Below are 12,179 nucleotides of genomic sequence, written 5' to 3'. Positions count from 1 at the left end.
TTTCTTTTTACATTTCTTGAGCCCTAAAACATCAATCACATTCCCACACACACATGCACAGCTAGGAGTGCAGTTATAATTCTCACAGCCCAATAACTTGGCCAGCTGATGAAACAATAACTAATCAATGTTAATCCTAATCCTATGCAAATCCAGTAATCCAGCAGTCAGAGTTGGTCAGAGTCATGCTTTCTGCTTTTTAAAGACAAGTCTGTTAACTTTTCCTGTTTATATACATTGATACGGTACAATACATAAATAGTTTAATAAAATGTTCAGTCAAACAACTCCTTTGATTAATTTCTTTCAATGCAAGACAAACTCCTGAGGAATTCAACGTAGCTTTCTTAATTTGTACCACATCATGAGACTCAATTGGAAGGTTTTTAATGTGAATAATGAGAATTTATTAGATCATTAATCCACTGTAAAATTCAGCAGAGCGAACAACAATTCACACCATATCATAACCCTTAACCCTAGTCGACAACAATTCACACCATATCATAACCCATAACCCTAGTCGAATTTCATATTTTGTTGATCTTCTATGTGAAAATATGCTAACACACCCTTAACAGCAAACATAAATATTTTTTCTGCAAATGTAGAGCATATTTTCCATTTTTAACACAATGAAAAAAAAAACAAATTATACATTTTGCCATAACTTTCATGTTTTATTTTTCCCCCAATATGTCAAATTCAGCAATGAAATGAAATGAGCAGTAATTGTGCATTAACCTGTGCTGAAGTGTGTTCTTTGTAGTTGGTGTGTTAACTTACTCTCACTAAACAAAACACAGAATGTGACAATGTGTCAATAACAGTGAATGAAACCAGCTCAGGGATCACTCATCTCAGTGAATTCTCCTTCCTGCAAGCCACCACTGAGATCACTGTGTAGCCACATAATCAGAGTGATGCTACAGTGCTGTTAACTAAAACACTATTTATTAGGATTGCAGGATGCTTGACCTGCTGCCAGTCGAGTGAACAAGCGGCTCTGTATAGAGCAGCTGACCACAGCAGCAGTACATTACAAAAATTGAAAAAGAAACTCTCATTACAAGGTTATGACAAGACTTTCACAAAAACTGTGCATGTGTGTGTTCATTTATGAAGCAATGTGTGTCAGAAAGAGAGAGGAGCTAGATAGAGAGAGTGAGAGAGCGAGAGAGAGGGAGGTCAGTTTCTGCAGGCTTTTCATTAATGCTGCAGTAATCAGATCAGCACTGAGAGAGTCCTGCCAACTCAGATAAACACTTAAACACAAGCACAGACACACACAAGTCAAATAACACACCCACAAGCTACTGTAAATATCACACAAGAGCAGAAGAGAAGAAAAAAAACTGAAATAAGTTTATACTTTTATGCACACTATATGAGGAAGAGGCAGTGATAAACTTACTGTTACAGAACACAACCCCTCTACACACACTTTCATACTTGTTTTCAGACAGTGTTGAGATGTGCATATTTTCTTTATGTGTTACATATTATGGGTGTAGCAATTCCTCACAATTAGGTTCTCGATTATGAGTTCACGACTTAAAACGCTAACAGTGTTTTGAACAAAAATTTAGAAGAAGGGGAATGAGGTTATAATCATGTGGCACAAATTGCCAACAACACTAGATCTGGGAGGCAGGAGGAGTGTTGTAGTGAGATGTTGTTTGGCGCTAATCATTTGCAAACTTTAGTGTTCAAACTTGCAACTGTATTAACTAGCATGAATAACAGAATGTCCATTCTTCACAAAGCACATTGTCAGTCTCATATGTGTGTGTGTGTGTGTATATATATATGTGCAAGCACAATCTGTTCTATATGTATTATGCATTCTATTGCAAATCTTGTATGTCCATTTTTTTCATTTTTCAGTTTTCCTTTTTTGACATAATTTGAAAACAGAATCTCTCTACATTAACTTACATTGAAAGTTAAGAATGTTTTCTTCTCCTGTAAAGTTACTTTTTGGGAAGTTTTTTGTTCTGAAGCAACCATATATAAGCATTTATGTGTAATAATGCGTCCAAGTTGTATTATATATATGTAACCCATATGTAATATCAATATGTCCCACATGTTATATACCTGTAAGTACCTATGTGTAATAACAATGTCCCATATACATAATATATAAGTAATATGACTTTTCTAAGCTAACTTTTCTAATCCTAAACCTAGACCTAATATTAACCTTAGTAACCAAAGAGAAATGGTTTTACCCTTTCAGTTTTAAACAATAAGATGTGGAGCTTTTGTAAAAAAGCATTTTGTAGCTGGTGTCGATACCACAGGTTAACCCTGATTTCCTTTGCTTTTCCTACAAAGTCAGGACACATAAACATGAATGAAGAGGTAGACCTTTAAAGCGTGATAAGGCATGCTGCGGTGTGTGAAGTGCAAGTCTAACCTGTGTGCTCTCTCCAGCGTCTCTTTCTGTAGTAAAGTTAACAGTGTTGCCAGAGCAGCGCTCCAAAAAGTCCTCCTCACTCAGCCTGCCCCGGTCACTTGGGACCCCTTTGCCACAGCCGAAACGCAGCGGCAGACAACACACACCGCCCGGACATAGCCTGGCCATGGCACACACACAGTCGTCCAGCCAGCTGCGCTAACCATGAACACACTTCACGCTGACTTCCTCCTCCGTACAACACACACCCTCTTAAGACCAGCACTTCCTCCCCTCCTACAGGTAAGCAGGTAAGATTAAGGATCTTCCTGAAACCTGGGACCGCCCACTGAGACACACTCACTCAGACACAGGTGCACGAAAGGAAAGGCTATAAATAGATGTGGGTAAACCGGTTGAGCAAGCTTCTTAGCACAGAGAACAAAATGATATAGGAGGAGAGAGACTCTCTGATTGGCCAATGACAACTGCCAATCAAAAGACCATGAAGCAGGATAGAATGAGCGCATAGGTATGCTAATGATGTTAGGACAATAAGCCATTCTGAAAGGAAAAGTGTAGACTACCAGGGCTCTTCAGAAACTTTTCATGGTTCTACACACACGTCACAATTATGCACAATTAAATTTATACTCTGGCTAATTTCTGAGGCCATGTTGCATGTAACAAGCATTCTAGTACTAAATTTTAGTATTATTTCAGTATCTCTGAATTACAGTACTGTTCCATTATCTGTGAATTACAGTACCGTTCCATTATCTGTGAATTACAGTACCGTTTCATTATCTCTGAATTACAGTACTGTTTCATTATCTCTGAATTACAGTACTGTTCCATTATCTGTGAATTACAGTACCGTTTCATTATCTCTGAATTACACTACTGTTCCAGTATCTCTGAATTACAGTACTCTTCCATAATCTGTGAATTACAATACTGTTCGAGTATCTCTGAATGATACTATTGTTCCAGTATCTCTGAATTGCAGTACTGTTCCAGTATCTCTGAATTACAGTATTGTTTTAGCATCTCTGAATGACAGTACAGTTCAGGTATTTCTGAATTACAGTACTGTTCTAGTATCTCTAAATTCCAGTACTGTTATAGTATCTCTGAATTACAGTACCATTTTGGTATTTCTGAATTACAATACCATTCTAGTATCTCTGAATTACAGTACCGTTCTTGTATCTTGGAATTCCAGTACTGTTCTAGAATCTCTAAATGACAGTACTGTTCTAGAATCTCTAAATGACAGTACTGTTCTAGAATCTCTGAATGACAGTACTGTTCTAGAATCTCTAAATGACAGTACTGTTCTAAAATCTCTGAATGACAGTACTGTTTTGGTATTTCTGAATTACAGTACTGTTGCAGCATTACAGCATGTTTCAGTATCTTGGAATTAACTGAACAGAATTTTAGAACTGCAGGATTGCACTTGTATCTCAAAATTACAATACAATTGTAGAATCAGCTGTACTCTTTCATGTAGCTGAAGACTGTCATTAAACTGCCAGTTTGACTACATGAAGATAGCAAATTTATTATTTATATATCACCTTACAAAGAAAATCTAAAAGAAGTAGACTGATAGTAGATATTTATTATGTTCTGCTTAAATGAAAACCCTAAGATGATCATATTTAAACTCATTTAAACAAAACAACACAATAGTTTCATGATATAGATTGATGTATGTGCAACGGACTGATTCAGATTAAAATCATAGCCTTTAGAATCAATGAATCATTACACCCGCACTTCGCAGACACAACCTGAAATATTTACTTCGTACCTTTGTTTGACTCTGCTGCTGTTCACAACTGAAACACAACAGCTGTCATTTGCACACTATTCAACATTTACACAGTAAGAATATTCATTAATCTGATGCTTGATATGGAAGTCTTATGAAAGCAACATGAATGTGCTCTGTAAAGGTTATGTGGCAGCAATAATAAGAGACAGCAAACAGATCAGAAATCAGAAAGTAGTGAGCTCAAGGACACACATACACACACACACACACACACACACACACACACACAAACACAAATTCACCCAGACAGACACACACGCAGGCGTGCTGAGGCGGCTGTCTGTTTGGTCTTGTCTGCTCCCGTCAGCCTACGACTGAGTTTAATGAGACGAAACACCATGTTCATCTCTGACTGAATTCAGAAACAGAAAGAAACAATCTATCCATCTAAGATTGGGCAATATAGCAAAACTATAACCCCACAATACTTAAAAACGTTTTCATAGCTTGAACACATATAACAATACAATACCCTGCGGTTTGTGAGCAAGCTGGAACTGACAAACAGCAGTGCTACATTTAAAAAAGTCTATGAAGAACTATGAATACAATGTTGTTTATTTGATATTTGCAAAAAGAAACTACTTAAGACAGAACAGAGAAAATCAAACATTTGGTACAATGAATTAATAAATTAAGATGATGTCATACTAGACTGAAATCCAATCACCTCCTTGTTACCATGCTATTTATGCAGTTATTTTACTCTGGTTGTTGTTGTTTTAGAAGTACTGACAAAACCTACTGCTTCCACTATATACTTCAAAAAGTATACCTTGCTTCACTTTTCTTTCACCTAATAAGCTGATACATTCTCAGAATCACTGCATGCACTCGCATGTAGTCCAACCCATGAACGAATTGTTGCTTTGAATCAGTTCTCTGTAATTGGTCTAAGTGAAAAAATAATCTAAATAAGCTGTAATAATAGTTATGTTTGTGTTATAGGCTTCTGAAGTGCTGTCACCAGTTGTTGCAGTTATGCCCATAAACTCACAATCTGAGCTGTTTTTCTCTATGAGAAATATTAATGACGTTCTTCAAAACAGCTGCTAGAGCCCTGTGGTGAACAAAAATGTTCCAAACCCGATATGTTATCTCCAGTAGGTACATTTATACTTAGAATGCCACTGGATACTCTGAATTATGAAGTCAATAAAGAATCAAAATATGTGCATTGCTACATCCAGGCTAACACTGCTGAGCATCGAAATAACATTATAGGATTAACCTCACCAAAATACCCCACACAAACCAGCAAGCTTTACAGAGTGTAGGAGTTAAGACCTTGTAATTCAGGGCACCCAGTGGCATCTGGGGAATACATATATAAGACAAAATGTATCAGGTTTGGAGCAGGACGTGACAGCAGTGAGTGTAGAAAATGTCATTTGATTTTCACAATGGGAAAACCAGCTAAGACCCTGAGTTCCTAACATGGGTGTGACATCATGATGCATGGCTTCAGAGGTCTATAGACTAAAATTCAAACAGGAATCTTTAAAATTGAACCACATCAACTGGAAGCACTTAATACCACATTGTATCATATTAACAATAAACGCTCAATCACCCAAACAGGAATTGAATCGGATATCTAGTTCAATGAGACAAACGGTTAAAAGGAATTGATTCTGTTGACTGAATCGAACTTCGCATCACTATTTCTCCATCTCAGAAGCAGTGAAACAGTGTTGGTAATTAAAGTTGCAATGTCCATGTCAGACACTAGAGGGCAGCAGTGTCAGGCACTGAGAGACGGAGAATACCGCAGTCATTTATAACTGCCTGCTCAGTATCAGCTCTGCTACTCATGCATACACATACAGAACACACACGCCCACGTAAATACAAGCTACACACACACACACACACACACACACACATAAATACATGATACACATGCACACACGTACAGACACACAAACACACAATCATGCATATGAGGCCATGGATCACATACACATGCACAAACACACACAGACACACACACACGCACGCACATACGCATGTACATCTACACGCGGCCACCACTGACACCACGTAAAAGGTCCATGACAGCCTGATGGCACGCAGTGTTGTCATAGCAACAGGCCAAGTTCTACACTGGCCCCCTGAATGGGCACTGAGACTGACGAAGATAAGGCCACCTCTCACACAAACAGAGTTCTTGCATGGTGCACTCAGGGCACGCTGCCCGGCGGTAAAGAGCTGCCCGGTGGTAACGAGGCGGCATGTCACTTCCTGAGAGAGTGTGAAATGTGTGTACTCAGAGCAGCGGCAACATGGCAACGCCCGGAAACATATGGGGCTTAGTGGGTTAATCTCTTTCTACAGAGCCCTGAGTCTGCACATACGGACACACACACTCACAATCAGTACACATCAACTGTGTGTCCCAAAAGAGTGTGACAGCTTGAGCACGCTTATTACCAACAATAGGATTCCTATTTGAGCTGTAATGTGTCAGATAAAAGTCCACACTCCATCTGCTCTAAATCCTTCAGAACTAAAGATAGCTTGCATTAGCAAAGAGGAAATGGAGTTTAAAATGAAAGTTCTGGTGGGTTTTATACAGGCTGTACAATATGACAAGAGTGTCGCAGGTGCTGGGAGAAATGAATCCTTTGCAAATTCAAAAAAGACTGTCCGAAAGAACTTTGTGTAGTGTACATATATATATTCAAACTTTTAATTAAGTCTTAGTGCTCCTGGTAAATTGTAGTCAATCATACAGTTTGTGATCTATTCTCACCATGGCATGTGGAATCAGCCTCAGCATAGTCAAGCTCTAACTGCATTCAGGTAGTCCAAACACTCTTAAATGAACCCTCTGTAAACTAAGGACCTTACAAAATACAAAGTGCACAGAAGTTTTTTAGTTTGGGGCTGTTAAGTAAAGCCAGCTATGATTCAGGACTTTACTGATTAGCTGCTGAAAACAGTTAGCCAGTCCAAAAATGTCCTTGCATTTTACACTTGGCAGACACTCTTATCCAGAGTGACTTACAGTTTGCTCATTTTACACAGGTAGGCAAAGGTAGTGTTAGGAGTCTTGCCCAAGGACTCTTACAGGTATAGTGTAGAGCGCTTGCCCAGATGGGGGATTGAACCCCAGTCTACAGCATAGAAGACAGAAGTGTTACTCACTACACTACACCAACCACTTTGGAGACAGAACATGAGTCCCCACATGCTGCACCTACTAATTTTGCATATCTTTAGCTTGTCGAGAATGAACAGATTAAGCTAAAAGTCACATTTTTAAAAACATTGAGCCTTACATTTAAGTGATTAACAACTCCACTTCCCATTTTGCAATCTGTAACAGCAAGTAAATGTTCTACAACAAGGGTGAAAGAATTTAAATAGGTTTTAATAGGCAGTACTGTTTGTTCCATGCTGAGTAAAAGCGGAGAAGGCAGTGGGTGGACTCTCTGGTTACTGTCAGTATGGAACAATTCCTATCTGTTATTAGATGGAACCCTCTTGGTTTTAAAAGATAGGTTCAGCAGCAGCAGCAGTGAAGGCTTATATTCCAAGATATGAAAACAGAATTCTCTTATTCAGGTTCACCACATTGTGGCATCCACCACGGGCTCCGTCCGGTGGTCATGCAAAGTAACTCACAGAGTGCGCCTCTCTTCCAGTTAAAAAGGTACTGTTTCTGCTGTTGCTATGTTAATAACATTGCTGTTGTTAGTTTAACCCCTTACATGGCCAGGGCCTGTCAGTGGGCCCAAAGTTTTATTACATAGTATTTGCCTGTATGAGCAATGTTTTCCATGTCTTCTTCTATGCCAACGGCACAATACTGCTTTTGTATCCAGAAGATTTGTAATGTGTGCTTAGAAGGCTTAATTAAAATTACAATCAGAAATGTCATATCATTTTGTATGTATGTCTCACTGTTAGGACACTCTGAGCTTGTTCTGTTGTGTAATCAAGATAATGTTTGCAACCATTTACTAAGAACCAGCCTGATTTAATTTAGCTACAACAACATAGTCTAGCTTGTTAGCGTATCATTTTAGCTTAATAAAATGTAATTCAGGTTTATTGTCATGTTACATATACACAAGTGTACAGTACAGCTCAACATTTCGAAGTTACCTTCTCATTCCATTAGGCTAAATCTTTACCAATGTTCTATAAAGGTTGTCCAGTTACGCAACATTCACCACAAAAGGACGTTTATGTTGGCAGCATGGATCAACTGTCTTTTGTGCTGAGGTAACGAAGTCTGTATGCCCTCAATAGAATGTGTAGCACAATTAATTAAGTTAATGCAACCATATATTTTATGAAGTGTAAGCAAACCTCTATTTCCTTTATTCCAGAGAAGCCAGTGATCGTCACCTCCTCAGTGGAGGTGTGCCAGGTCAGACTCAGACTAGCTCACTGCCGTTCATAAAGCAAAACTCCACATTCACATCTCAGAGTGCGAAAACTCACTGAGAAACTCCTCTTTCAGAGAAACAGTTTCAGCAGGGAGCCGTTCCAGCACACTAACACATTCCAGCACATCTACAGAATGCTCTCACTGTGAGCTAAATCAGCCATATGAGTAGTGAATTAAATGGTCCGTTAAAAAACAAAAAACAACGCAAAACAAGTACAAAGTATGACACTTTCAAAGGCAACCCATTAAGAACAATCAATCAGTTCTACACGGCACTACAAGCTTCTCTAACCCAGAAGTGGAAAATTCTGCATCATTACTAAATCGGTACTGTTTTTTTATCATTACTGTCTTATGTTATTATATATACAGGACACACAAGGTTTATTCTTATTTCTCTGGTGTAGCTTAAAGAGTGTTCATATCTTCCTCCCCCTTCTATTTTCCTTAACACACTGGGTCCATTAGAGCTGCACAATATGACCAGAACATGATGTTCAATAAAGCTGTAGATATTACGGTGACGTTATGAGAAACGATAAATTGTTATTAACATAGTGTTCCTCTGACTGGAGGTGCTGCAAGTACATACTTTTTTACCTTTCCTTTAAGAACATTAAAGCAACATTATGTAACAATTTACCTTAAAATAACAGCTTCAACATCATTTTGATGGTTCACTGACTTTCAATAGGGAGAATGGGATCTCTGTCACTGCCACTCCGGGCCTGGAATGCCTTCTATAGTGCTATGTAACTTTGGAGGAACAGGCTCGATACCTCTCACAAGAACTACGTAATGCTTTACAGCACCACTTTAACACGCAGCTAGCTATACAATGTAGTGACTGTAGGGGGAGCCCAAGAGCAAAGTGATCAATTCTCACATCATGTTGCTTTAAAAACAAATAGTAAAAAATATAAAATTAGAAAAATCACCATTCGCTGTTATATTTGATTGCTAACGACACCCCGTGTGGAGAATTTGTAGCCTGCGAAAGGTGAGAGAGTTCCATGAGGTGCTACAATCTAAAAACAGTCAGAATTCTCAAAATAGTCTTTTCTATTCACGGCTGCAGTAAAATGGGCCCTGGCCATTTAAGGGGTTTAGACAGCAGTCATTATTACTGCATATATTTCACCATACAGTCTATGCTACAGTCTAGTATATTTTACACACTACACTGAGAGTGAAAATACTCATCACATTTTAAGCATTTAACCAGGCTACTGGTTCAGGATAGAGTAGTTTTTAATTTGTTCATGTGTGTATTTTGAAACTGGACATTTAGCCAAATGGTTAAATTACACATTCTGGTGCAGGGAAGCACTTGTTGGACTGCTAACACTGCACTCCACCAATCTAAGTATGCCAATCTAATTGGTGCTGGGCATTCAAGGTTATTTGATCTGTTCTGTTATCTCAGCCCTTAACAATGGGATTTTCATGGAAACTCAAATTGTGATATTGATAAAAATATTATTTATTGTGCAGCCCTAGTGTCCAACAGTCATGCAACGCATTGGGTATTGATGACTAAAGGGAATATTCTAATATTTTGCAATACTATGTTATTTATTAGTCTTCTCTCATGTGATTGTTGGGGTTATTATTCAACTTTTAAGTGAAAATCATACTTTTTGTCAAATGAGAAAACCCAGGGGACAGTCTTAATTTGCAGTTTCTACAGCAGTTGTTCCCAGCGCTGGTTCTGAAATACCGTCTACCCAGCACATTATGGTGCTCTACCTGCTCCCCACCTACCTGGTCTAAATAATACCTGATCTAACTAATAAGCCACTGCTGAGTTCTTAGAGCAGGGAAAACACTAAAATGTGCAGGACAGGGGCTACCACAGGACCAGGGCTGGGAACGGTCACTGTGGGCTCTTTTGAAACTCAAAGGAATCTTTCAAGACGTGAACCAGATGTTCATGCTAAAATAGTCTGTTTGAGCTTTGCCTGTATTCCATGTCCTTGTGTCTATTTATTTATAAAATTTGAAAAATAATACAAAACCCTGGAAATTGTTTAATCACGGCTGTCTGAAAAGAGTCTGACAGAGAAGATCTGAAAGTAAAGCGTGATGACAATATGGGAAGAAGAAAAATAATCCACCTTATCAATGCAGACAGACAAAAACAAACACAGAGACACACACACAGACAGAGATGCAGTGGTCGCAGTGATAGTGCTGCTACAGCAGAGGTTTCTAATCTCATTGTGCAGAGCTGTCCCCAAATCTGCCTCTGATTCCACATAATCCCTCAGCCATACTGAGAGAGAGAGAGAGAGAGAGCAGAGGGGAAAGAGAGAAGAGGGAGAGGGAGAGAGCAGAGAGGAGAGAGAGAAGAGGGAGAGAGAGAGAGACAGAGAGAGAGAGAGAGAGGAGAGAGAGAGAGAGAGAGAGAGGAGAGAGAGAAGAGGGAGAGAGAAAGAGACAGAGAGAAAGAGAGAGAGGAGAGAGAGAAAAGGGAGAGGGAGATAAAGAAGAAGGTGAGAGAGAAAGGAGAGGAGAGATAAAGAAGAAGGAGAGAGAGAGACAGAGTGAGAGCAGACGGGAGAGAGAGAGAAAAAGTGAGAGAGAGAGAAGAAGGGAAAGAGAAGTGGGGAGAGAGAAGAGGGGAGAGAAAGAGAGAGGGGGGAGAAGAGGGAGAGAGCAAGAGAGAGAGAGAGAGAGAGAGAGAGAGAGAGAGAGAAGAGGGGAGAGAGACTCTAGAGTCTAGTCTGAGAGACTCCAGTCTGTAGGGTTGGTCTCCAGGGTTTACATTTCATAACTTCAACTCCTCTGAAGAGTAAAGATGGAGGGAAGAGAGGAGATGGAGGGAGAGATGAATAGAGGAGCAGAAAGAGGAATGGAAGGGGGGAAGATGACATTCTGACTGTTGATCTCTCTGCCCTTTCAAAGCTCAGCCTGTGATTGAAGCAGGAGCGGAGGATCTGCGCGCGCACACACACACACACACACACACACACGCGCGCACACACACGCACACAAATTACATTAAACAGTTCTAACCTCTTAATTATGTGAGCTGAAATGTAAGCACTGAGAGTGCAGCTACACTGAGACCACATTTGTCCAAATTGGTTGATTAGATGTAAATTGATGCTCATCTACGAAATCAGCTCTAATGTGTAATGTCCTATCTTCAGTATTCTGTACAGATGATCAACGGAAATATCCACAGCACAGAGAGCTATAGAGATTCTGACTGTGACAAAATACAGGATTAAAGGATTGTGACAAGGCAAACATATAACATCACTATAGCTCACTGAAAAAATGTTTCATAATACATGAATATTTATAGAAATGTGTAGTTTTTCTGAGGTTTGCAAACAAGTTGGAATAAACACTATGGTTGAAATAACGTAAAATTAAAGATGAGTGTAGATGAAAAAGGTTATATTTTGCATCATTTCAATCCTCAAAAAATATTCAACTTCTGCCGTCTTCCACTTTTAGAGGTATAAACATTATAAAAATAGACAGGTGAACACAGACCAATGGAAAACCCTGTACTGGTATTT

General features: G+C 39.1%; 1 protein-coding gene across 5 annotated transcripts in view; it reads right to left on the bottom strand.

Moving 5' to 3' along the window:
- Positions 1-12,179, bottom strand: part of si:dkey-172j4.3 (diacylglycerol kinase eta) — a 106,767-nt gene that overhangs the window by 37,873 nt on the left and 56,715 nt on the right. The window contains exon 1 of one of the 5 annotated variants that reach the window (XM_036596111.1): positions 2,423-2,734. The exons of 3 other annotated variants lie outside the window; for them this stretch is intronic. In XM_036596111.1, coding sequence (XP_036452004.1) covers positions 2,423-2,590 — 168 coding nt within the window. In that variant the 5' untranslated portion in view covers positions 2,591-2,734. Of the gene's footprint in view, positions 1-2,422; positions 2,735-12,179 lie in introns of those variants that run through there. One more of the 5 variants, XM_036596108.1, reaches the window with a different exon arrangement.

The sequence above is a fragment of the Colossoma macropomum genome, unplaced genomic scaffold (genome assembly GCF_904425465.1).
Source record: "Colossoma macropomum unplaced genomic scaffold, Colossoma_macropomum, whole genome shotgun sequence".
NCBI lineage: Eukaryota > Metazoa > Chordata > Actinopteri > Characiformes > Serrasalmidae > Colossoma > Colossoma macropomum.
Note: the sequence above shows the minus strand (reverse complement) of the source record. Positions and strands in the feature narration are given on the sequence as shown.